At 53.2% G+C, this 26,200-nt stretch overlaps 2 protein-coding genes across 2 annotated transcripts in view; both read right to left on the reverse strand.

Moving 5' to 3' along the window:
* LOC149864346 (scavenger receptor cysteine-rich domain-containing group B protein-like) overlaps positions 1–26,200 on the reverse strand; it is a 57,036-nt gene that overhangs the window by 21,680 nt on the left and 9,156 nt on the right. The window contains exons 5-7 of the mRNA XM_090049777.1: positions 24,631–24,945; positions 12,962–13,276; positions 11,592–11,796 (exon numbers count right to left, since the gene is read on the reverse strand). Of these exons, the coding sequence (XP_089905903.1) occupies positions 11,592–11,796; positions 12,962–13,276; positions 24,631–24,945 (835 nt within the window). The remainder of the gene's footprint in view (positions 1–11,591; positions 11,797–12,961; positions 13,277–24,630; positions 24,946–26,200) is intronic.
* LOC149864348 (uncharacterized) lies at positions 5,699–11,678 on the reverse strand. The gene is made up of 4 exons (XM_090049531.1): positions 10,853–11,678; positions 9,541–9,684; positions 8,259–9,047; positions 5,699–7,438 (listed from the first exon to the last, which is right to left on the reverse strand). Exons 1-4 carry the CDS (start codon positions 11,529–11,531, stop codon positions 7,029–7,031), a joined length of 2,022 nt encoding a protein of 673 aa, XP_089905657.1. The 5' UTR covers positions 11,532–11,678; the 3' UTR covers positions 5,699–7,028.

Raw genomic sequence — 26,200 nt, forward strand, 5'->3', positions numbered from 1 at the left:
AGTGTGTGTTCTCTTCTAGGTTGGCGGACCTCCTCCAGCGGGCTTTAAACTAGGCTCATCGGGGGAAGGGGAAGATGAGGGCGGAGGAAACATCAGACTGCCAGACCAAACAGCACCCACAGCTACAGCCCAGCCCAGACCAACGAGCAAAGCGAACAAACAGGTAAGAGAGAGGGGCCAGGGTAACGCTGGGACTAGGGGGTCAGTACACACACCCACAGGAGGCCTCAAATGCCTCTACACAAACGCTCGTAGTATGGGCAACAAGCAGGAGGAACTCACCCTCCTGCTGGCTGACACCAGCCCGGACATAGTGGGGATTACGGAAACGTGGTGGGACGCAACGCATGATTGGGCGGTGAATGTCAAGGGTTATAGGCTGTACAAGAGGGACACGATAGGAAAGAGAGGTGGGGGCGTGGCACTCTATATTAAGGAGGAATACACATCCTCTTTAATTAGCAAGGAGCCAGGGGAGGGGCACTCTGAAGTGCTTTGGGTTAGAGTACAAGGCAGTCGAGGGGAAAGGGACTTAATGGTGGGAGTCTACTACAGACCTCCCAACCAGGGAGAAGAGCTCGACCAGGAATTCTTGGGTCAGCTCACAGAGGTAATGAAGGCTAAGGATGTGGTTGTCATGGGGGACCTAAATTTCCCGGACATCTGCTGGGAAGAGCAGTCGGCCAGGTCTGAACGCTCACGTAAGTTCTTGGCCAGTGCGCAGGACCTCCATCTAACCCAGGAGGTGCACAGCCCCACCGGGGGGGCGCCTTGTTGGACCTAGTGCTGGGCACGGGTGATGATCTGGTGAGGGGCCTGCGGGTGCTCGACCACCTGGGCGACAGCGATCATTGCCTGCTGGAATTCACCATCCAGCGCAAGGTGGCAAAGGCATGCAGTAAGCCAGCAGCCCTAGATTTTAGGAGGGCAGACTTCAACGAGCTAAGGAGGATAGTTGGAGAAGCGCTGAGGTCCCAGAGGGGAGGAGAGCCAGGTGTCCAAGGTGAGTGGTCGCTCCTTAAGGAGACGATCCTCCAAGCCCAAAGGAAGGTAATCCCAACGAGGATCAAAGGGAGCAGGAGGGCACACAAGCCTCCGTGGCTCACCAAAAGCATCCAGGAATGTCTCCTTGCTAAAAAGGAGGCTAACACCCAATGGAAAGAAGGGGTTATCAGCAGGGAGGACTATTCTGTAGTTGCTCGGGGATGTAGGGGGGTAGTTAGGAAGGCCAAGGCAGAGATGGAACTGGGGCTAGCTTCCCAGATTAAGGACAATAAGAAGTCCTTTTTTAAATATGTAGGGGGCAAAAAGAAGGTCCCGGGTAATGTGGGGCCCTTGCAGGACGCCATGGGAAACCTGGTCGTCACACCAGACGACAAAGCTAACATGTTTAACGATTTCTTTGCCTCCGTCTTCCTAAGTAGGGACCAGAACAGCCACCTCCCTGCTGGGCCCCCCTTGGGCCCTGGGGGAGGCACACCTGGGCCACGGATTAGCGAGGATTTAGTTAGGGAGCTTCTGGAGAGGTTGGATGTATTCAAGTCAGCCGGTCCGGATCTCCACCCTAGAGTTCTAAAGGAACTGGCCGAGGTCATTGCAAGTCCCCGGCACAACTTTATGAGCACTCATGGTGCTCTGGAGAGGTACCAGAGGACTGGAAGAGGGCCAACGTGGTCCCCATCTTCAAAAAAGGGAGGAAGGAGGACCCGGGAAACTATAGGCTGGTTAGTTTTACCTCGATCCTAGGCAAGCTGTTTGAGAAAATTATGCTGGCACACATCCAGGAGGGGCCAGCAGGGGACTGCATGCTTAGGGGCAACCAACACGGGTTCATCAGTGGCAGGTCCTGTCAGACCAACCTGGTGGCCGTTTACGATCAGATCACCAGATCATTAGACGTAGGGGTAGCAGTGGATATAATCTTCCTGGACTTCCGGAAGGCTTTTGACACTGTCTCTCACCCCGTTCTCATTAAGAAACTGGGGGGCTGTGGTGTAGACACCCACACAGTCAAATGGGTCGCCAGCTGGCTGGAGGGCCGCACCCAGAGGGTGGTAGTGGATGGGTCCTTCTCAACCTGGAAGGACGTGGGCACTGGGGTCCCGCAGGGCTCGGTCCTTGGGCCCGCACTGTTCAACATCTTCATCAGTGATTTGGACGAGGGGGTAAAAAGCACCCTGTTCAAATTTGCTGATGACACTAAGATGTGGGGGGACATGGGTACATTGGAAGGATGCAACAGGCTACAATCAGACCTAGACAGGTTACAAGGGTGGGCGGACGAGAATAGGATGGGTTTCAACACAGACAAGTGCAAGGTGATGCACCTGGGGAGGAACAACCGGCACCATAACTACAGGTTGGGGAACTCCCCTCTTGTCAGCACGGAGGCGGAAAGGGATCTAGGGGTCATCACTGACTCCAAGATGAACATGGGCCGGCAGTGTGGAGAGGCAGTCAGGAAGGCCAACCACACCTTGTCATGCATCCACAGATGCATCTCGAGCAGGTCCAAAGAGGTGATCCTCCCCCTCTATGCAGCACTGGTCAGGCCGCAGCTGGAGTATTACGGCCAGTTCTGGGTGCCACACTTCAAGAGGGATGTCGACAGCATGGAGAGGGTCCAGAGGAGGGCCACTCGCATGATCAGGGGACAGCAGGGCAGGCCCTATGAGGAGAGGCTACGGGACCTGAACCTGTTCAGCCTCCAAAAGAGAAGGCTGAGGGGGGATATTGTGGCCTGTTATAAACTAGTCAGGGGGGATCAGCAGGCATTGGGGGAGTCAGTGTTCCCCCGAGCACCGCCAGGAGTGACCAGGAATAACGGTCACAAGCTGGCAGAGGGTAGGTTTAGGTTAGATATCAGGAGGCGCTACTTCACGGTCAGGGCGGCTAGGGTCTGGAACCAGCTTCCAAGAGAAGTGGTGCAGGCTCCTACCCGGCGGGTGTTTAAGAGGAGGTTAGATGAACACCTTGCTGGGGTCGTTTGACCCCAGTATTCTTTCCTGCCATGGCAGGGGGTCGGACTAGATGATCTGCTCAGGTCCCTTCCGACCCTTGAAACTATGAAACTGTGTGGCTGGGGCTGGCATGGCCAGTGGCAGGGTTCAAATTATGAGGGAGCTCAGGGGGGCTGAGCCTCCCCATAAGAGATGAGAACCCCTCTTATACTGTGCTTTTCTAAGCAGCCCAGGCCGTGGTGGTGGCGTCACCATCTGGCTGCCACCGCCGCAGACCCACCAAGAGTCTAAGTGTAAGTCAAACCTTGGCCAGCAGCTCTGCTTAGTCCCAGCTGGCAGTGACAGCTTGCAGTTCCAGGCAGTGTCCTCAGATGGTGGGGCGCATCATGTGGGTGCCTGGCCAAGGCCCCTTCCCCGCACCCGCTGGAGGAGGAACTGGTGTTGGTGCTGCTGGCCAAGCCTCGTGGGCTGTGGCTGGGGCTGTGAAGCTGTTGGTGGAAGCAGCTGCTGGCCTGGGCTCCTGGGGCTGCTGGTGGAAACTGTGGCTGAGGAGCTTGGTGGGGTGAGCTGCTGGAAGTCCAAGGGGCTCTCTTGCAGTGACACATCACCATGGGTGCCAGGCCAGGATGGGGGCTGTGGCCTGGGGCGCGAGGACCAGTGGCAGTTGCCGCATAACGGGCATGGACTTGGGGACACTTACCGACTGATGATTGTGCTGAGTGATGCTGACGCACTGTACCCACAAGGCCTTGGCTTTTATTCGGCACTGCAGCACTGACCAGCTGTGCCCACACTCCCGCATCTTGCCTGACAGCCCCTTGTAGACATGGGTGTTTGAGCACCCAGCCCATGTAAACTGATGCTGCACCTCCATCTCACTTCACAGTGCCTTGAAGTCACTAGCCTCCTCCATGAACCAGTTGGGGTCCTGGGTGGGGAGCATGACCATGGGCGAAGATCAGGACTCCTGTGCCAGCTCTCTGGGCCTCCACTCAGCTGTTCCTGTACTGCCGGGCCTGGGCAACTGCCTACAGCAGGCAGCGCAGGGGCGCGGAGAGGGACTGGGAGCCACTTGGCAAGACAGTGCCCCACAGCACCTGCAGGCTGCAGGCAGGCTGCTGGGGGTAGGTTGTGGGCAGCTAGAGCTAGCCCCAGCAGCCAGGAGCTGCCTACAGCTGGCCCCAGGTGCTGACAGATCTGGCAGGAGCCTGCAGCACCCTGCAGGCCTGCATGTCGCAGGCCTGGAAGCCACGCGGCACTGCGGTTCTAGGTAGCAGTGCTGGGGTAAAGTCAGGCTGGCACAGCTGGCCTGGAGCCTGCCCAGGGGGACACAGGGGCCTGGACTGGCCTCAGGCTGCCTACATGTGCCCCAGAGCTCAAAATGCCCACAGTCTTTTAAGGGCCTATGGCCAGCCCCTAGTGGCAGAAATTTGCTCCTGGTTGGCATCTACCCATGTGTTACTGCACAGTTACAAATCGTGAGTAAATTTGCTACTTGTATTTGTGGGTACCAGATTTACCTGTGAGTAGGGTCATTTACTGTGCAGTAAGCATGTGCACGTGTTGGCATGCGTGCTTACTGCGCAGTAAACTATGTTACTGCGCAGTTAAGCATCTCATGTAGATGCACTCAGTATGTTCTAACTTTAACACTGCCTAGCATTCCACAGATTTAGCGTGGTCTAAGTGTAACATATAACTTCACCTTGAGGGATTTCTCCTGATATCTAATATCAATCTATTCTGAAGCAATTTAAGTCACTACTTTGTGTCCTGCTGTCTGCAGCGAGGGAGAACATTTGTTCTCCCTCTTTGTGGCAGCTCTTCAGATACTTCTTCCTTAATTACCTGTTCTGCAAGCTAAACATGCTTAGTTCTTTCCAGTCTTTTCTCCTACTGCTTGCCTTCCAACCCTTTATCATTTTTCTTGCCTTCCTCTGGACCCTTTCTAATTTCTCCATATCTTTCTTAAAATGTGGACCCCAGAACTGCACCTAATACTTTAAATGAGGCTTAACCAGTGCCAAGTAGAGCATACTATCGTCTCCTGTGTCTTGCACCTAATACTCCTGTTGATACTGCCCAATAGATTACATTTGCTTTTTCTACAACTGCATCACATTGCTGACCTACGGTGAGTCTGTGATCTACCAAAACCCCAAGATCCTTCTCACCAGTGTTGCCATCAAGCCATTTCATTCCTATTCTGTATTTGTTTTTGATTGCTCTTCCTAACGTGTAACATGCTGTATTGTCTGTATTGAACTTGAAACCCAGCTTTCCAACCTATCAAAATCTTTCTGAATCCTACTCCTGTCCTCCAGTGTGTTTACAGGCCTTCTTGGCTTTGTGTCTTCTGCAGATTTGTTTGGGAAGCTCTCTGCCCCAGCATCCAAATCATTAATAAACACATTGAATAGTACCAGGCCCAGAACAGACCCCTGTGAAACCCGACTTGAAATCTTCTCCTCTCATCCTGACATTGATCTGTTTATAAATATCTTTTGCTTGCAGTAATTGAGCAAAGAATCACCAACCTTGGAAGGGCCTGAGGAAGGGTACTGTCATACCTGTAAGCTTCCCTATGTCTATACCAACCATACAATTGGTCCAATAAAAGATATTGCACACAAGAATTTTTGCCTCTCACATACCCGCCTTATAGTAATTTTCTCCAGCCCACGTTTATCCAATTTGCTTATAAGAAGGTCATGTGGGGCTTTGTCAAAAGCCTTATAGACATTCAAGTACACTTTATTCACTGTATTCCCTTCATCCACTCAACTAGCTACTTTGCCTAAGAAGCAGATCAAGTTAGTCTGGCAGATCAAGTTAGTCCATGCTGATGATTTGTGATCACCCTTTCAATCTCTACATATTTGCAAATGGACTCCTTTATTTGCAAATAAATTTGCTCCAATAACTTCCTAGGCTTTGCAGTTAGGCTAACTGGTTTAGAATTACCTGGGCCCTTTGTTTTGCCTTTTTTATAGGGGCACTGTGTTGGCCGTTTTCCAGTCCACTGGACCTTGCTCATCTCCCATGACTTCATAAATATTATTTCCAATAGCTCTGAGACCCCTTCTTATAGTTCCTTCAGTACCCGGGGATGAAGTTCATCAGGGCTGGCTGACTAACGGTCTCTTTCATTCTCATGACCCTCAGCCTTCTCCCTTACTGTCTATATACCTTTGGCTTGCCATCTGGTTGCAATTTTTTTTTTTTTTTTGGTGAAAACTGAGGCAAAGTAGCTGTTCAGCAGCTCCACCTTATTCAAACCTTCTGTTAAGAGCTCACCCTTGGTTCTGTTAAAAGCTAACACTTGCTCACCACAGCTTCCTTGCTCTTTCTTTTCTGTCCAACATATTTTATTTAAGTGCTGCCTACTTCACTACATGTGACTTCAGCCACACTTTAGCCTCTTGAGAGGTAAAGTCCTTATTCAGGAGCGAAGCCAGGAGGTATCTCTCTGAAGGAACCATGTATAACTAGGTGAGATAGTGACCTAAACGTTAGGTCTTGGAGTCCAAGGAACCAGGGAAACTACTCCTGGGACAGCTTCAGAGGGTACTCCAAGGAACTGTGTAAAGCTGGGGGTCCCAAGCAAGTACACACCTTTCCTAGACAAAGAAACAAAGAGGATGACTGTGCAGTTCCACATGCTTTCTCTTTACTAGAGAAGGCTCCCAGAAGGCTACATCTATGCTGACCGGTTGGCGCCACCTGAGGCCATGGGGCACCATCTCTGTCCAGGGGGGCCTGCTGCTTGGGACTGGCAGGACAGTACTGCAGACTGGTTTTGAACGGGGATGAGGGGAAGGCTCCATCTATGAGGGGACAAGAGGGGAGGGCCTGTGTAGAGGGTCCTGTTTCTTAGTGTGGCAGCCCAGTGGATCGATCCCTCTTCCTGCAATGGGGCAGTACAAGTGGGCCTCTCCCTCTCAGTAGGGGAAGGAGAGAGTAGGACAGAGCAGGGAGGATCCTTCCCTCTTGGTGGGGAGGGGTAAGAGTCTTTACCTTCTGATGGGGTTGGAGCAGGGTAGGGGGTTTCAGGTGTTGGCCATGCCTTCAGGGTGGTGCTGTTGGACACAGATTCTGAGGGCATGGTGGTGTTGGGGGAACAAGGCCACGGACACTCCCCACCAGCTGCTGCATCCACCCTGCCAGCTCAGCCAGACCCCCTGCGATGGTACCCAGATGGTGTTGCCCCTGCTGGTGGCCCTGTGCGAGGGCACGCAGCTCCCAGCGCAGCTCCCGCACCTCCTCGATCAGCTCCTGCAACTGTGGAGACTCACAGGTCCCCATTGTCCCAGCCTGGGAGCACCCCAGGCACTCACTGCCCTCAGTCTCCCCTGGCCTCTGGCCTGGCATCGTAGGTGCTTCCTCAGGTTCAGTCATACCAGGGCCACTTATCTTCTGCCCAGACGTTGCTCTATCCAGTTTGGGCTCCTCAGTCCTGCTTGGGACAGAGGTAGGATCTGTGGGATGAGAAATAAGGTTGGAGGGGAGCCTGTCAACTGTGTTCAGGATTGTCCACTTCTACTCCCCATAGAGCCCTAGGAGCTGGAACTGTCCCACCCTGCCCCACCACCAGGAACCCCCCGCCCCACCCCTCCCACTAGGGGCAACAGAGCCCCAGAGACACAGCACAGCCTGAGCAACCATGACTCCTGGGGTCCCCACCTGACCCCGGGTGGGGAACATTTGCAGCAGGGATTGGGATTCAAGCCAGGACTTCTGGGTTTCCTCCTGGACACCAGGAGAGAAGTGAGGTATAAGGGCCCTGGGTTTTCTCCCATGTTCAGTTAGACTCCTAAATCTCTCTCTACTTTGTGCTTCAGTTTCCCTATCAGGATGACACACTTCCCTATAGACAGTGCTGCTTCAGTGAAGAGGTAACATAAATAGCAATGTGCTGACAGTGTTGCCCCTGCTCATCCTGCCCCAGCCTAATGGTACCCTCCCAAGTGCCCCTGGTAGCAATACCCCCAGGGCCAGATTAATGCGTACGTGAACTAGGCACGCTCTTATGGCCCTGAGCTGTGCGGGCTCCCAGTCCTTCCCTCCATGGCTGCAGCAAAAATGGCTCCATCCACCTCCCTTCCCTTCCCCTTGCCTCTGCCAGCCTCACTGCTGCAGCAGCTGCTTCCTAGGGGTGGCTCCAAGCTCCTCTCCCCATGGATGGCAGCGCTGGGGTGGGGAGTGGAGTCTCGACTGGCCGGGACCCAGGAGTTTGTTTGCCTAGGGCCCACTAAAGTGTAATCTGGCCCTGAATACCCCCCAGCCCTTTGTCCATACCTGGCTTTGTGTGCAGAGGCCCTGGAAGTGGACATGCTGTGTACATCTCAGAAGTGCTGGTTTGGGCATCAGCAGGGCTGGCAGCATCTAAATAGATGGTGCGGAACTGGTTGGGGAGCTGGGTGTGAGGAAGCGCTTGGCCTGACTGGGCACCAGGAGCCTGTCTGAGGGGCTGTGTGGGAGCTGAGGCTGGGCCTGGCTGGGTGCCATGGGTGGAGGTCGGGGGCTGTGTGGGGGTGGGGGCTGGGCCTGGCTGGGTTCCTTGGGTGTGGATGGGGGGCTGGCTGGAGGCTGGACCAGGTTGGGTGCCATGAGTCTGGCTAAGACTGGGAGCTGGGCCTAACCCGGTGGAATGGGTCCGACTGTGGTTGGGTGCCAGGTCTGTCTCAGTGTGCTGGGTCTTGCTGCGATGCTGCACAGGGAGCAGGTCTGTCTGCGTGCTGTATATCTTGCTGGGGGCTGGGGTAGGGCCAGAGGTTGGGTCTATCTCTGTGGAATGGGTCTCACTGGAGGGCCTGGGACTGAAAGAGGCCAGAACAGTCTGGTAGTGGTAGGTGTCACCCACAGGCTGCACGGGGGGAGTGTAAGGGGCTCTGAACTTTAGGCCCATCCAGGTGCTGTGAGTCTTCCTGGGAACCTGGGAGGTGAGAGACTCTGGGTGCATCTGAGCCCTGTGGGTCTGGCCAGAAGGATGGACTAGGGAGGTTGCAGTCCTCAAGGCACGGCCACCAGGTTCTGAGTGTGTCCAGGGTGTGGGGTCGGCAGCAGGAGTGTGCCGTAGAATGGCGTCTGTGCAAAGAGGCAGAAAGATGGACACAGCTTTCAAGAGGTCTGTGTGGACAGCTGAGCCTTAGCACTGGCTGATCTAGGCACTGCCATTCCTGGTTTCACAGTGACTCTGGCCAGTACAGTCAGGCATGGCTGGCCCCTCACCACCCTGTGGATGCCAGGGGGCACTATGTTTGGCCAGGAGTGTACACTTTGCACCACTGCCCAGGAACCTTCCCCTGGCTCCAGTTCTGTATGTCACACCTTGAGCCTGGCAGCAGGGCTGACTGGCTGTGAAGGGACAGGACCTCTGAGGAGCCTTCAGACCAGCTCTCTGCAGCACAGTACCCCCTAGTGCCAGGTGGCAACACTCCCTACTTAGCTCCCTATCCCACTCTCTACAGTGTAGGCTCCTAGCAACATGCTGGGGACCAGAGGTCAACACTGAGATGCTCCTACCCATACTCCCCAGAAGAAGACCCTGACCATGTCCAGTGTGCAGTGACCCTCATACCTGCTTGTCTCTCTGAGGATGGCTCAGGATACAACTGCTGGGTCAGCAGAATGGATGCTGATGTACCTGAGACTCTGTGCTGCATGGGACCAGGGCTGACGCCATGGCCCATCCCTGTGAGGTCATCCTGTGTCACAGACTGCCCTGTGGAGACATAGAGGTGCGAAGACATGGAGGACAGCCCTTTATGTAAGGGGAGATGGGACGATGAAGGCTGAGACTCTGGCTCTGGGGAAGAGTGGGAAAACAATTCCCTTCAACAGGGCAGGAGTCCCCAGGGACTGTGGGCCCTTTTTCCTCAGCCTGCTCTGCTCCCACATCCAAGCAGAGTACCACTGGGCAGCAGCTGCTGGCTCTTCGACTGCCTTTGAGACTCAATGGGCGCTAGCCGGGGTGCTCTGCTCCATGTCCCGGAGGGTGCACTAATTTTAACCCTCTGACCCCACTGACACTCCCTTTTTTGTTATTTTTTGTCCCCCAAAATCAGTTGAAGGCTTGGATCCCACCTCTGCCCAACAGTGGCAACCCACAGTAAACTAATGGGCTAAAAGCCCACGGCCCACGTTATCAAATAGGGCAACAGGGCAGGAGGCGACTGGTAGGGGTGCACAAGGGTGCACGTGTCCCCCCCCCACAGCTGACACTGAGGCTGTCACTAGGGCTGGTGCCCCCCCTGACAAGGCTGCCACTGTTGGTGGCTTCTGCAGATACCCCTCCAGATTCAGGAGGCACCAGTCACTCGGGCCCCTGCTGTAATGTCTACAGACACTGGGTGGCACTGTGAGGCAGCGCAGTAAGGCAGGACTGAGAGCTGTAGGAACCTGTCATCAGGGACTCCCCCTCTGTTGCTGACAGCACGGGGCCTATGACACATGGACTCCCCTTGTTCAAAGGTGGTGTTCCACGTGCATCAGCACAGTAACTCCAGCTCAGCTGCTAAGAGTGCAAGCCGCTTAGGGTAGCACACACTACCTAACCAGGTATTCCCTGGGTGGCTGAGCCTGCCCAATCCAGCTCTGTGGGGGTGTGGAAGAGGGGCTGGCTGATCAGGGGATGGGTACAGACAGAAGAGGGGATGGGTATGAGCTTTTGCCCAGCCTAGAGTTATGAGGTTCCTAGAGGATGGGGCTAGGGTGCAGTCTCTTGTTGGTCACGTGGACAGTGACACTACCTGCTCTGGGTGCTGGTCTCCATGCATGGGCTGGCCGAGCAGGGTGTATCCACCGGGAGGGGCTTGGGAGGTAAGGAGGGGACAGAGTGTTGCAGGGGGAAACTTGGGGGTCTAGTCTAAGCCGCCATTGACCAGCCCTACCTGTGGGCTCTGCAGCATGTGGTTCAGGTTCTGCTGAGGCCTGGGATCTCTTTGTGGTACCAGTTTCATTCAGTTCTCTGGAGGGCTGGGGGCTCCACCTGGTACCAGCTAGAGTGATTTCCTCTAAGGGTGTGGCACCTGTCAGATCTGAATCTTGCAAGGTGTGGAGGCTCCTTGTAGTACTGGCCAGGTCCAGTTCTCTTGAGGACCAGCTACTCCTCATGGTACCCGCTTCCTCTGGTTCTCCTGAGGGCCGGGGTCTCTGTGAAGAACCATTTGGGTCCAGTTCTCTCATGGTCTGGGGGCTCCACATGGTACTGGTCTTGTCTGGTCCTCTCAAGGGCCAGAGACGCCATTTGGTACCAGCCAGGTCTGGTTCTTCTGAGGGACGGAGCCGCTGCATGATAACAGCTAGGTGCACTTCTCTTGATGTTTTGGTACTTGGCGTGGTATCAAGTGCGTCTGGTTCTTTTGATGTCCATGCACGATGTGTGGTACCAGCCAGGTCCAGTTCTCTTGATGTCTGGATGTTCTGAGTCGTATCAGCTGGGTCTCTCAAAGTCTGGATGCTCTGTGTGGTGACAGCCAGGCCCAGTTTTCTCAGTGTCTGGGTGATACTCCATATAGTAACAGCTGGGTCTGGTTCTTTGGATATCTGGATACCTGATCCAATGTCCATGTGACCAGATCTAGAGAGGCCCAGGTCTCTTGAAGACTGAGTGCTCTCTGTGGGACCAGCTAGGTCCAGTTCCCTTGACGTCTGGGTGCCCCAGATGGTACTAGTTGGGCCCTGACCTTCCAATCTCTGGGTGCTCTGTGTTGTACCAGCCAGGCCCGTTTCTCCCGATGTCTGTGTGCTCTGCGTGGTTTCATGTGGGGGTCTGAAGGACGGGCTCTCTGCATGGTACCAGTCAGGTCCCTGGCATCTTGGGTGCCGGTGGGCTCTAGCAACAACAGGTTCCCCTTTCTTAGAATAAACAGCAGCCTGCTCAGCAAGTCACTGCAGCTCTGCCTACCCAGCAAGGTCCAGGGCGGCCCCTGATGGAACCCGAGTCAGGGCATCCCCGGCAGCAGCAAACGCTCATACCCATGGGCGACTGGGGCCACCTGAGTCGGGGGGGGCACATGCCCCCGCTCAGCGGCCAGTCCGCGACCGGGAGTGGGGATCCCTTCCGCAGCCAATCTTGCCGACCGGGGTGGGGTCCCCCCCCACGGCCAATCTCGCTGACCAGGGGTGTGTCCCCGCACCTGATCACGCCAACCAGGAAGCACGAACGGCACTCCCGGACGTGCCCACAGCGCTCCTCGAAATGCCAGTGGCGCGCCCGAACGTACCTGCTTCACCTGGCGCCCCCACTCCGCGGCCACTGCTCGCAGAACGGGCACCGGTGCTCCTGCCTTTGCCCCCTGCCCATCACCTAAGCGGGGAGTGCTGCCTGACAGGGGATGCACCAGTGCTCTCAGGGGGTGCAGTGCACCCCCGTGCACCCTCTACAGGTCCCCGCCGCTCATACCCATTTCTATTGCCCCAGGGGGAAAGGCCTCTGCCCCTTCCTTTTTCCCCTGTTCCAGCCAGTACCCCCATATTAACACTCCTGGGCAGTGTGGGGAGGGTCAGCGCTGTGGAAAGTCTTCACCTATGTGCAACTCCCCAGCCAATTCCAAACTCTCTGAGGGACTGCTGGAGCCCTGCTCAGGCGATACGGTTACCTCAGTCCTGAGCGTGTGGGGCAGGAGCCAGCTGGGCCAAGGTGGAGAGTGGGGCCTGGGCTCCTCACACTGAGGACAGGGAGTGCCGCCAGTGAAAGACTGCACCAAATGTGGGAGCTTTGGTGCTAGTTTCATGACTGAGCCACTTTTGGACTCGGGGAAGGAGAAGTGAGGCAGGGTCTGCACTGGTACTAAATGGGCTTGCCGGAAGGGCCACACACACATACAAGGCTGCCTCATGCCCCAGCATTAGACTCAAGACATGAGACCCAGTCATGGGGTCTCCTTGTGCAGGAAGCTGTGCATAGGACTGGCTCCAGGGCACGCTTTGGCAGACAGAATCCAGCTAACATGGACTGCACTGAGGCAGACAGACCCAAGGCCAGGGGGACAACTCACCTGCACAGATCACGCTTGCATCCTCAGGGTGGTTGCAGTTATGCTGGCCCCAGGGAGCAGCAGGGCAGCGTCGCAGTCCTGGCTCCCGCCCAGTGCAGCTCACCTCATCCAGCCAGATGGGACCAGAGCCTGGCCCATAGTGTGCACCCCCGGGACTCTGCAGCGCAGCCCCACAGCCCAGCTCCCGGCACACCACTGTTGCGTCAGCTAGGTCCCAGCTGTCATCGCACACTGTTCCCCAGCGGCCAGCGTGCAGCACCTCTACCCGTCCGGCACAGGGCCCTGGGCCCCCCGACAGCCGCAGGTGGACCGGCTCTGAAACACAAGGGGGCCATGCATCAGGCTGGGCAGTACAGAGTTAGGGATCAGTGGAGGGGTGGAGGCCAGCAAACCCCAGTACCAACAGAGGCACTTTACCAGCTAACAGGTGCCCTGCCTCCTATGCCAACATGTTCAAACAGCACAGGTCTGAATAGACGCTTAAGCTGGTATGCAAAAAGCAGGTCTGTGAAAATGCAAGTGTGTGGCAGGGAAGATCAAAGGGGATTGGAGCTAATAGGCATGAGACAGGTTGTGGAGTGGGGAAACAAAAGAGGGGAATGTCAACAGATGATAAAATGCATCTGGGAAAATATAGAGAGGTTACCTAGGGTTATCAGGTGGCAGACAGGTTATAATGTGCCATAAGTTCAATGTCTATATTTAGTCCATGATTTTTTGTATCCAGTAGAGTTATGAAGTGAAATTGGTAGGCTCGTCTATGAAAGGGGTTTTGTAAATTCCCTTTGAGGATTAATTTTGGTACACAGTTGTTGTTGGTTTCTCCTAAGTAGTTCTACATAGGAGAAACCAACCAACAGCTTCATACCAGAATGAGTGCACACTGAGAATCTATAAAAAATAAAAATACCCAATTACCTGTGGGTGCACATTTCTCACAAGACAACCACCCTCTCCAATCTCTCAATTCTAATCTTCAAAATTTTCTAATCTACGCACATTATAACCTGGCTGTCATCCATAGATTCATAGATTGTAAGGCTGGAAGGGACCTTGGAAGATCATTGGGTCCAGCTCCCTGCACCAAACAGGAAAGATAACCGGGGATCAGGTGACCCCAGCAAGGTAACTGTCTAGTCTCCTCTTGAAGACTTCCAGGATAGGTGATGGCACCACCTCTGGAGAGAGCTTATTCCAGTCTGGACAACCTGACTGTGAAGAAGTTTTTCCTGATGTTGAGCCTGAGTCCGTCTTCCAGGAGTTTGTGGCAATTACTCCTGGTTTTCCCCTCAGGTGCCCTGGTGAACAGTTGCTCACCGAGCCCTTGATGTACTCCCCTAGTGCAGCAGTAAGTTGCTACCAAGTCCCCTCTCAGCCGCCTTTTCTTCAGGCTGAAGAGTCCCAGATCCCTCAGTCTTTCCTCATATTGCTTGCCTTTTAAGATTCTGATCATATGGGTGGCTGTTCTTTGGACTCTCTCAAGCTTGTTCATGTCCTTGTTAAAGTGTGGTGCCCAGAACTGGATGCAGTACTCCAGCTGTGGTCTCACCAGTGGTGAGCAGAGTGGAAGAATCACCACCAATGCTGGAGATGCATTGATCCAATAACCCCAGGTAACCCCTATATTTTCCCAGCTGTATTTTAGCATCTGTTGACATTCCCCTTTTGTTTTTTTCCTCCCCGCCGACCTGTCTCATACCTATTAACTCCTATCCCCTCTGATCTTCCTTGCCCCATATTGCATTTTTCACAGACCTGCATTTTGCATCCTGGCTTACACTTCTATTTGGACCCTACAAAGAAGACAAAGACCGGCAGACTCTCCCTATGCCTGAGGAAGGATGCCTGTGCTGGAAATAATTTTTCCAACTGTTCAGTTGGCCTAATAAAATATATCACATTTATTCAAATAACCTTTGTCTGCCTGTATTCTTAGACCAGTGGTCTCCAAACTTTTTTGATCGTGCACCCCTATCAGTAAAAAATTTTTGAGCACGCACCCCCAATATATGTACATTTATATTCGCGCACCCCTATCAGTAAAAACATTTTGAGCACGCACCCCCAATATATGGATATTTATATAAATGTAAATATGAATAGAAGTTCTAATATTTTCTTCCCGTGAAAAAAAAAAGCCCACAAGTGTACAATACTCAGGGCCTGTGAGAGATATTTGGGGGCCCAGTTCATCCCAGTAGTGGTGGGGGAGGAGGGGCATCTACCATTTTGGAAGTAGGAAATAGAGTTTTGGGTCTGGTACAACAGTACCCACATTCCCTGCTCTCATAGGCCCTGAAAATATTCAGCACTCTCCAGTCTGTCATTAATCCACCCTGCCTTGTGGGACACTGGCTGACTCTCCACTGGCACACCTCTCCTGAAATAATACTTCTTACCATGCATCCAGTTTATACAGGAGGGAGAAATGGGCATACTAGTGATTTGGGATTGATTTGCTTTCAGATCATCCAATGCAGAGCCATTTAGGTCAGAGTCCACTCCCATGTGCAGTGAGGCAATGCCATTGGGCCAGATTCTGCCCCCTTACTAAAATACAATTGAGAACAATGCCATGACTCCAGCTCTGCATCCGTGTCCATGATGAATTTCTTAAGGTCATATATTTTATTGGACCAACTGCATATCCTGTATTTGGCTTGTTCTGGTCAGACCTGAAGAAGAACATCTTGTATAGAAAGCTTGCACAACTCTATCCAAACTATGCAATAAAAGATACCATCCTAAGAAATCCTTCCCTTTAACAAAATGCCTGGATCATCATGGCTACAACATCAGTCTTACATTACGATGATGAATTTGGCATTCCAGAATCATTGGGTAAATACATGAATAGCTTTGGGAGCTATAGCCATAACACAGGATTCCTTCCCTGCCAGGGCAGGACAAGGCCTTCATCTGAGCCTCAGAACCAGGGTCCCTTTTGTCTGCTTTCCTGCTCTATCACTCTCCCTCTTCAATGTTCAGTGAAATAGTTTCAAGGGGAGGGAGGGTGGAAGATGCCCACTACCACATCTGCCCCATAGAACCCCATATTTCATAGATTTCATAGACATCAGGGCTGGAAGGGACCTCAAGAAGATCATTGAGTCCAGCCCCCTGCCCAAAGGGCAGGAAGTCAGCTGGGGTCATAGGATCTCAGCAAGATAAGCATCCAATTTGCTCTTGAAGGTGTTCAATGTAGGTGCTTGAACCACCTCCGCTGGCAGACTGTTCCAGACCTTGGGGGCTCGGACAGTAAAGAAATTCTTCCTTATGTCCAGCCTGAAACGGTCTTGTAGTAGTTTATGACCATTTGACCTCGTCATCCCTTGGAACGCTCTGGTGAACAAATGTTCCCCCAGATACTGGTGGTCACCCCTGATAAACTTATAGGTGGCCATCAGATCACCCCTAAGCCTGTGCTTTTCCAGGCCAAAGAGCCCCATGGCTCTCCATAGTAAGGTCTGTTTTCTTGACCTCTGATCATGAGTGTGGCTCTTCTCTGGACTCTCTCAAGCTTCTCCACATCCTTTTTGAATTGTGGAGCCCAAAACTGGATGCAGTACTCCAGCTGTGTCCTCACCAAGACCGAGTACAAGGGGAGAATGACGTTCTGGGATTTGCTTGAGAAGCATGTATGGATGCAAGCCAGCATTTTGGTAGCTTTACTAGCCACAGAATCACATTGAAGGCTCATTTATTCATTTTGTGGTTAATGATGACCCTCAAGTCTCTTTCTTCCGTAGTGCTAGCCAGTGTAACACTGCTGAGCCTATAAGGATGGTGCAGGTTTTTCTTCCCTAGGTGGAGAACCTTGCATTTTTCGGTGTTAAACACCATCAGGTTCTTGTCTGCCCATTTCCTGAGCCTCCCCAGGTCAGCCTGGATCACCTGCCTGTTTTCTGGCGTGGATGCTTTACCCCAAAGTTTGCTGTCATCGGCAAACGTGGCCAGTCCGCTTCTGACTCCAATGTCCACATCGTTAATGAAGATGTTGAGCAATATGGGTCCAAGGACAGAGACTTGGGGGACCCCACTGGTCACAGGACACCATGATGAGTGACTGCCATCAATTACTACCCTCTGGGTCCGACCACGGAGCCAATTTCCCAGCCAGCAGATCGTGGTGGACCCAAGGCCACAATTGGCCAGTTTTCCCAAGAGGTGATCATGGGATACCAGATCGAAGGCTTTTTTTAAGTCAAGATATATGACATCAATCTTTTCTCCCTTGTCTAGGTAATAGGTCACCTGGTCATAGAAGGAAATGAAATTGGTCAAGCAAGACCTACCCACAACAAACCCATGCTGGCTATCCCTCATTAAGGATAGCCTCTTTAATAAACTTTTCTAAGGTCTTCCCTGGGATAGAAGTCAGGCTGATGGGCCTATAGTTGGCCGGATCCACTTTCCTTCCTTTCTTGAAGATCGGCACCACATTGGCTTTCTTCCAGTCTTCGGGCATTACACCAGAGCGCCAGGAGTTTTCAAAGATCCGTGCCAGAGGCTGGGCTATGATACTCGCCAGCTCCTTGAGTACCCTGGGGTGCAGATTGTCAGGGCTGGCTGACTTGAAGGTATCCAGCTTCTCAAGGTGTTCCTTCTTGAGGTCAGCATTAATGGAGCACAGGGGATCTCCCTCACCCGGACTGCCCTGTCCCGTGGTGGGCATGGGCGTCCCATGGGACTGATGAAAGACTGATGCAAAGTACCTATTTAATAGGTTGGCTTTTTCCTGGGCATCAGTTGTCAGTTGCCCCATCTGGTTTAGCAGGGGTCCAATGTTGCCCTTGCTTTTCCTCCGGCTCCCCACAGATCTGAAAAAGGACTTTTTATTGTCCTTGATGCTCAAAGCTAGTTGGAGTTCAGTTGCATTAGCAAGTGTTCTAGCCACTGGGCACAATGGCAGAGGATCTTTCCCTGAATAGGGAGAGACAGTTGTTCAGGGAGATGCCTATCCGGTTGGATCAAAAGGAGTGCAGCTAAGACCATATGCTTATGACGTCAGGCAGAGGTATAACAACATGACTGGGGCAGCTGTGACACACGGGGGTAATGGCAACTTCTGGGTGTTACTGATGTGATTGTGTGGCTGCAACAGCAGCAGGTTTTTTTCACCACCCCTGTTCCAACCCAAGTTAGCATCCTGTGTAACTGAGGACCCGACGTGTCTGAAAGTGCTGCACTTTGAAATGAATGAGAGCTATGTGCCCCCTGAAGGGCAAGATGGGATTCACTTCTGGGAGCACTGGAGTGGGGTACTAGCTCCCAGTGAAAGAACAGGAGACCTGCACATCTACACAGATGCAGCAGAATGCCTGTCTGACCCTGGTCCTGGAAAATGACGACCATATCAAGGTAGCCATGGGAGACAAGCTTGCTGTAGCTTATGAGAAGCCCCCCAACCTCAAACAGTGTCTCTCCAACAACAGAATACATAACTCTCATTCTCACCAAGGCACCAGGCCTTGCTCCAGTCCCAGATGCCAGCTTTTCACCCTCATGAACACAGCCCAGAACATCATCACTGGATCAAATGATAACATCAGAGGTTCATTTATGGCAGGGGTGGGCAAAATACAGCCTGTGGGCTGGACCCAGCCCTCCAACTGAATGGATCCAGCCCACAGCATCCCCTACAGCACTCTGCATGGGGCCGAGCCCCACCCACTCCCACCAAGGCAACCCGCACCACGTTCCTGCAAGCCAAGACCCCAGTCAGTGTGCAGCTTCTGGCAGAGCTGTTCCTGGTGTGGCTGCAGCTGACCAACTGTTGTCTGGTCCCCTCGCCTTCAGTGGGAGACATTGGGCTGAAGCTTCCCCCTGCCCAAAGAAGTGCAGCCATGGCAGGAGCAGGAGGAAGAGCCACTGCAGAAGTCAAGGGGAGCAGAGTAGCACCCAACTGGGTGCAGCTGTACTGGGAACAGCCCCAGCAGAAACTGTATGCTGGCCAGGGCTGAGGCTAACCTCAGAGGGGCTTGGCTCTATGTAGAGTGCTTCAGGGGCAGCCACGGACTGGGCAAGCTCTGCCTCCCATGCCCTCTGCCTCCCCCCACCCCCGAATGGCTCCCAGGCAGCGCCCCCCCCCACACACATGCACACTCCCCTACCCCCAGGGCAGGGGGTACAGGGAGCAGATCATACCTGTCCCATTCCTGAACACTGCTCCCCACCTGCCGAAAGCCCCATAGGGCATATTGGTGCTTTGTTGCATGAGGGGGTGGGGGTGCTGACCTGGCTCACAACAGCCCATCAAAACTCCATATGTAGCCCTTAGGCCTATCCCTGCTAATTGCCCACCCCTGATTTACCCAGACCTCTACCAGTATCATATAAATCATCACCTGCTTACAGAGCTCCCTGCTGTCTACACTGGGCAGACAGGGTGATCCCTACATAACAGGGCAGGGAAGGACCCAAGGAGGGTGGCACCTACCTTTAATTCCTGTTCCACCTACAGTTTAAAACCAACAGCCTGGCAATAGTGGTGGCATTTCTAGTCAGGCTGCAGTGAGGGAGTCAAAAGACTTCAAGGCTCATTGTTATCTACCGGATCCCTTCTAAACTCTTCATTCTACAGGCGCTAACAACTCTCTCTTCTATTTAATTGTCTTGATGTTCCACCAATCAAGGTATCCCTTGCTCTGCAATGCTGCTGTCTACTAGCTGCTCCTGGTCCTGAACCTCCTATTTCACAGCCCTGTAGATTGTTTTAACTTATTCCAATACAAATTATATTTGTTTTTACTTCAATAGTAAACTGAATAATACAGCCTTAGATCCCTAGCATATTAGTAAAGCTTCTAGTTAATTTTTAACTGGAGAGAAATGCGTGTTGTTTTGTATGCAATGATGCACTTCACTAGCAGTACCTGCCTTTTCAAAATTCTAGATCTGCTCATGGACGCTGATCTGACATCAATACCTGCGTAAACAGGCGCTCGAGTTAGCATGGAGTTCACGTGGGAGAGGGCGTGGGAGGGCACAAGACCCTGCCTGTGACCCTCCCAGAGTAGTCAGCCCCAGCTGTAGCCAGCCTACCTGAGGAATGACATGGATGGGCACGCGCCACACCCCTCGGGTCCCCTCGGGCTCTGCGGCCCCCCCCATCGGGCACCTCAGAGACGGCCACCCAGACGGAGTCCATGGTTCCGGGCTCCACGCAGACGGAGTCCCTGGCTCTTGGCTGCGGGGGCTGCCTGTCCCTTTTTCAGGCTCTGGGGCCCGGGAGTATGGTCACCTCCCCTTGTGGGGTCTGCTCCCTACTGGGGTCTCTGGCGCGCCAGCTGGAGGAGCTCCAGGCCACAGTCCAGAGACTGCGTGCCATCAGGGACTGCGAGCAGGAGATAGACTCCTACTGCCAGGCCCTTCTCCCCCGGGAGCCGCAGGGTAGAGCACCGTTTCCCCCCAGGACAAAGGAGGACTCGGGGACCTCCCGCTCTGCCCAGTCAGGGGCATGGACCAAGGTGGTCAAGGGCCCTAAGGCCCACTGCACCAAGGCCCCTCCCTCGCCAGAGCTTAGCAACAGGTTCACACCTCTTGCAGCCCCAGCAGGCAACCCAGGCTCAACCACAACTACTGGCCCTGCTCTCCCCAAGTCAAAGCAAAAGGTGTTTGTTGTGGGAGACTCCATCCTGCGTGGGACTGAGGCGGCAATCTGCCGCCCCGACCCCTTAGCCCGGGAAGTCTGCTGCTTCCCGGGGGCCTGCATCCGAGACATTTTGGTGAGGATCCCAGAGCTCCTCCGGCCCACAGACCACTACCCCATGCTCCTTATTCACGTGGGCACCAATGACACAGCTCGGAGCACCCCCAGCCAGGTCATGAGGCGCTACAGGGATTTGGGAGCAGGGCTTAGGGGTCTGGGAGCTCAGGTGGTGTTTTCGTTGATCCTCCCAGTCTCGGGCTATGGGCTGAGGAGGGAGAGGAGGATCCACGCAGTGAACCAAAGACTGAGGAGCTGGTGTTATCGGGAAGGCTTTGGCTTCCATGACCACAGCCCACTCTTTGGTGAGAGAGGCAGCGAGCTGCTGGGAAGAGATGGCCTCCACCTCTCTCCCCTGGGGAGGAGGCTCTTCTCAGCCAGGCTGGCTGACCTGCTCCATTGGGCTTTAAACTAAGCCCACTGGGGAATGGGGGGACTACTGCTACTGCTGGCCCGCTGAGCAACCCTTGCAAAGCCAGCAGGCCAAGGCACTTAAGGGAGCCCACCCCTGCCCCAGCCCTGGCACAATCTGTGGGCAAGGCAAGAGCCTCCAAGGGCACACTTGCCTGCCTGTACACTAATGCCAGGAGCCTGGGCAACAAGCAGGAGGAGCTCGTCCTCCTGCTCAGTGCAAAGAATTATAACGTCATTGGGATAACGGAGACCTGGTGGGACTCCACCCATGACTGGACCACAGGTATAGAGGGCTATACCCTGTACAAGAGGGATCAAGTTGACAAAAGGGGAGGGGGTGTAGCTCTCTATGTGAAGGAAAGCTACATGTCCCTGCAAGCTGATGTTGGCGACCGGCATGGACAGCTAGAGACCCTCTGGGTAAAAATTCCTGGGCACAGGGGACACAACGGTGGGAGTCTACTACAGACCTCCCACTCAAAGTCCTGAGCTTGACCAGGAGTTCGCCCGGGAACTGACTGAAGCCGCTTGCTCCAGGACCTTGGTTGTCATGGGTGACTTCAATTACCTGGACATCTCGTGGGAAGATCACTCAGCAAAATCTGAGCGGTCGCAAAGCTTTCTCTCGTGCGTGGATGACCTCTACCTGACTCAAGAAGTCTATGGGCCAACGAGAGGCAAAGCGCTACTCGACCTGGTACTGGCTACGGGGGACAACCTAATCAGCGACCTAGTGATCGATGGGAAGCTGGGTGACAGCAACCACGAGCTGATCACCTTCACCATCCATCGTAAAGCTGGAAAATCAGTCAGCAACACAGAAGTCCTTGACTTCAGAAAAGCCGACTTTGACAAGCTCAAGAGGCTTGTCGGTCAGGCCGTTAGGGACCATGACCACAGGGAGATGGGAGTTCAAGAAGAGTGGTTGCTTCTCAAGGAAGCAATCCTCAATGCACAAGCTAAATCTATTCCAACACGGAGGAAAGGCAGCAAGAAGGCACAGCAGCCCTCCTGGCTCTCCAGGGACCTAGCGGACCTCCTACGGCTAAAAAGAAAAGCCTACAAAGGATGGAGGACGGGATTCACCTCCAAGGAGGATTATTCTGCGCTGGTCCGGTCCTGCAGGGACCAAACCAGGAAAGCCAAGGCTGCAACTGAACTCCAACTAGCTTCAAGCATCAAGGACAACAAAAAGTCCTTTTTCAGATATGTGGGGAGCTGGAGGAAAAGCAAGGGCAACGTTGGACCCCTGCTAAACCAGATGGGGCAACTGACAACTGATGCCCAGGGAAAAGCCAACCTATTAAATAGGTACTTTGCATCAGTCTTTCATCAGTCCCATGGGACGCCCATGCCTGTTATGGGACAGGGAGATCCGGGTGATGGGGATCCCCTACCCTCCATAAATGCTGACCTTGTGAAGGAACATCTTGAGAAGCTGGATACCTTCAAGTCAGCTGGCCCTGACAATCTGCACCCCAGGGTACTCAAGGAGCTGGCGAGTGTCATAGCCCAGCCCCTGGCACGGATCTTTGAAAACTCCTGGCGCTCTGGTGTAGTGCCCGAAGACTGGAAGAAGGCCAATGTGGTGCCGATCTTCAAGAAAGGGAGGAGAGTGGATCCAGCTAACTACAGGCCCATTAGCCTGACTTCTATCCTGGGGATAGCCAGCACGGGTTTGTTGCGGGTAGGTCTTGTTTGACCTATCACCTGGACAAGGGAGAAGAGATTGATGTCATATATCTTGACTTCAAAAAAGCTTTTGATCTGGTATCCCATGATCACCTCTTGGCCAAACTGCCCAGTTGTGGCCTTGGCTCCACCACGATCCGCTGGCTGGGAAATTGGCTTCGTGGTCAGACCCAGAGGGTTGTCATTGATGGCAGTCACTCATCGTGGTGCCCTGTGACCAGTGGGGTCCCTCAAGGCTCTGTCCTGGGACCCATACTGTTCAACATCTTCATTAACGATGTGGACATTGGAGTCAGGAGTGGACTGGCCAAGTTCACTGATGACACCAAACTTTGGGGCAAAGCATCCACGCCAGAAGATAGGCGGGTGATCCAGGCTGACCTGGACAAGCTCAGCAAATGGGCAGACGAGAACCTCATGGTGTTTAACACCGAAAAATGCAAGGTTCTCCACCTTGGGAGGAAAAACCTGCAGCATCCTTATAGGCTCGGCAGTGCTACGTTGGATAGCACTACAGAAGAAAGAGACTTGGGGGTCATCATTGACCACAAGATGAACATGAGCCTGCAATGCGATGCTGCGGCTAATAAAGTGACCAAAACGCTGGCGTGCATCCATAGATGCTTCTCAAGCAAATCCTGGGACGTCATTCTCCCTTTGTACTCGGCCTTGGTGAGGCCGCAGCTGGAGTATTGCATCCAGTTTTGGGCTCCACAATTCAAAAAGGATGTGGAGAAGCTTGAGAGAGTCCAGAGGAGAGCCATGCGCATGATCAGAGGTCAGGAAAACAGATCTTACGATGATAGGCTGAGAGACATGGGACTCTTTAGCCTGGAAAAGCGCAGGCTCAGGGGTGATCTGATGGCCACCTATAAGTTTATCAGGGGTGACCACCAGGATCTGGGGAAGCGTTTGTTCACCAGAGCGCCCCAAGGGATGACTGGGTCGAACGGTCACAAACTCCTGCAAGACCGTTTCAGGCTGGACATAAGGAAGAATTTCTTTACTGTCCGAGCCCCCAAGGTCTGGAACAGTCTGCCAGTGGAGGTGGTTCAAGCACCTACATTGAACACCTTCAAAAGTAAATTGGATGCTTATCTTGCTGGGATCCTATGACCCCAGCTGACTTCCTGCCCTTTGGGCAGGGGGCTGGACTCGATGATCTCCCGAGGTCCCTTCCAGCCCTGATGTCTATGAAATCTATGAAACCATAAAGACAGAAAAGGCTCTTTTACCTCCCTGGACATTTCATCGCTGACCCCCGAGTGGCTGTCCTTAGGCAACAAAACTTTAAAAATGAGTGGAAAAATCACAGAAGAAATCATCCAGAGATTGGATTGTGTTAAGTATGGTTTAAACCAGGACTATGGATTCTTATCCTATTACGTGAATTAGCTTTTATAAGCCTTATGTCCTTCAGTGGGTTATCTGCTTTGTTTTTCTCCCCCTACCCATCTTGCCTCTCTCAGCAGTACCCTCACCTTTCTTCTCCGTCTTTCCCTACCCTTTGTATTGTAATCACTGCTTTCTATTTAGAAACTCTGCTTCCTGCAGTCACTGCATCTTATGAAGTAAGCTTACAAAATCTTATGTTATACATCTGATTTAGTTAGTCTATAAGGTGCAAATCTACCCTGCCTTCTGCCTGACTTCAAACTAACATGGCTAACTACCTCTCCCTGGTCACATAACCCAGACAATGTCATCAGCTGTTTGATGTATAATGAGTGACACACACACACCAGGCACATAGAACACATGCACACACACACTGAGAGCAAGGCACACACCTGTGCACATTGCTGCCTCATGTCACAAATTGATGTCATATCACAAACTGAGCCCCCAGGGTCACCTGTGCACACCACAGCAGCATCCTCTCCATGCTGGCAGTCGTGTATCCCCCATGGGGCTGATAGACACTGACTGAGCGCAGACTCATTCCCCTGGCACCGCACGTTGTCCAGCCAGATGGGGCCATGGCCCTCACCGAAGAAGGCACCGCCGGGAGCAGATAGCGGGTCCCCACATCCCAGCTCCCGACAAACCACTGCAGCCCCGGACAGCGCCCACATGTCATCACACACTGTGCCCCAGACACCCTCATGGTAGACTTCCAGTCTCCCGGCACAGTGGCCCCTGCCACCCACCAGCCTCAGCACAGCGCCACCTGTAAAGAGAGATGTGGTCAGCTCACACAAGGCACAGAGCAGAGATCAGCACCCCACCAGTAAGGGTGGCAGTGGGGGTTCTATGTGAGGGGGAGATGTGCAGGTATGTGAGCATCTTGTCTCTCTCAGTGACAGAGAGCAGATGCTAAGTGTAAGAGTGCTGATTCATCTTCAGACTGTGCCTTGTCCCCTGAACCTTTTTCCTACAGCTTCCTGCATTTAGAGGCTTAGGAAGTAGTAATTAGAGGCCTGTTATCAGGCCTATTATCTCATTTAGTACCCCCCCACACAAACTCCGAATAGACCTATCTTGCATGATTTTGTCTAATCTCCTTTTGAGCCTGGTTAAACTGTCATCCTCCAAAACATCCTGCATCAATAAGTTCCATGAGGTAATTACACACTGTGTGAAAAAATAACTTCCTTTTCTTGGGTCTGCTCATAGGTCCACTAGCTCCATTGCTGTGAGAGGTAGGGGGCAACAAAAATGGTGAGGGGGCTGGAGGACATGACTTATGAGGAATGACTGAGGGAACTGGGCTTATTCAGTCTAGAAAAGAGAAGACTGAGAGGGGATTTAATAACAGCTTTCAACTACCTGATTGGGAGGCTCGAAAGAGGATGGAGCTCAACTATTCTCAGTGGTGGCAGATGACAGCACAAGGAGCATTGGTCTCAGGTTGCAGCAAGGGAAGTTTAGGGTAGATATTTAGAATAATTTTCTTGCTAGAAGAGTAGTAAAACACTGGAACAGTTTACCCAAAGAACTGGTGGAAGCTCCATCCATGGAGGTTTTCAAAACCGGGCTAGACAGAGCCTTGGCTGGGATGATCTAGTTGGGGATGGTTCTGCTTTGAGCAGAGGGTTGAACTAGAGATCCTCCGGAGGTCCTTTCCAGCCCTAACTTTCTATGATCCTATAGTAAATAGTAAATCCCTATTTACTTTCTTCACAGTGGGTGTGTCTACATGTATAATTAATACACCTGAATTTACTGCACAACCCAAGACAGAAAGAAAGAAGCAGGCAGGCACCAAGATGCAAGGGCTGGGCACACAGGTACTTGCCTGCCCCTTGCCGAGAGTTCTGTAGGTGCACTGGGTGCAGCCCCACACTAGTGTGGTAACTGCACAGGGGCTGGTAGGCCCGGGGGCATGCCGTCGCAGACCCCTGCTCTGCAAAAGCCCCAGAACTAGACATGATTGATTACAGGCCAGGCCAGGCTCTGCTGTTACACCAGGTACTGAAGGGGAA

The sequence above is a fragment of the Crocodylus siamensis genome, chromosome 5 (genome assembly GCF_052110815.1).
Source record: "Crocodylus siamensis isolate JL-2025a chromosome 5, ASM5211081v1, whole genome shotgun sequence".
Lineage (NCBI taxonomy): Eukaryota > Metazoa > Chordata > Crocodylia > Crocodylidae > Crocodylus > Crocodylus siamensis.

Bases quoted from the DNA above. Each gene is read 5' to 3' on its own strand.
- LOC149864348 (XM_090049531.1), bottom strand. From the start codon at position 11,531: ATGGACATTGGATCAGGTATCCAGATATCCAAAGAACCAGACCCAGCT. The intron at 9,685-10,852 runs GTAGGGCTGGTC...ATGTCTCCACAG, and splicing joins ACATGCTGCAGAGCCCACAG to GGCAGTCTGTGACACAGGAT. The intron at 7,439-8,258 runs GTATGGACAAAG...CTCATCCCACAG, and splicing joins GCCTCTGCACACAAAGCCAG to ATCCTACCTCTGTCCCAAGC.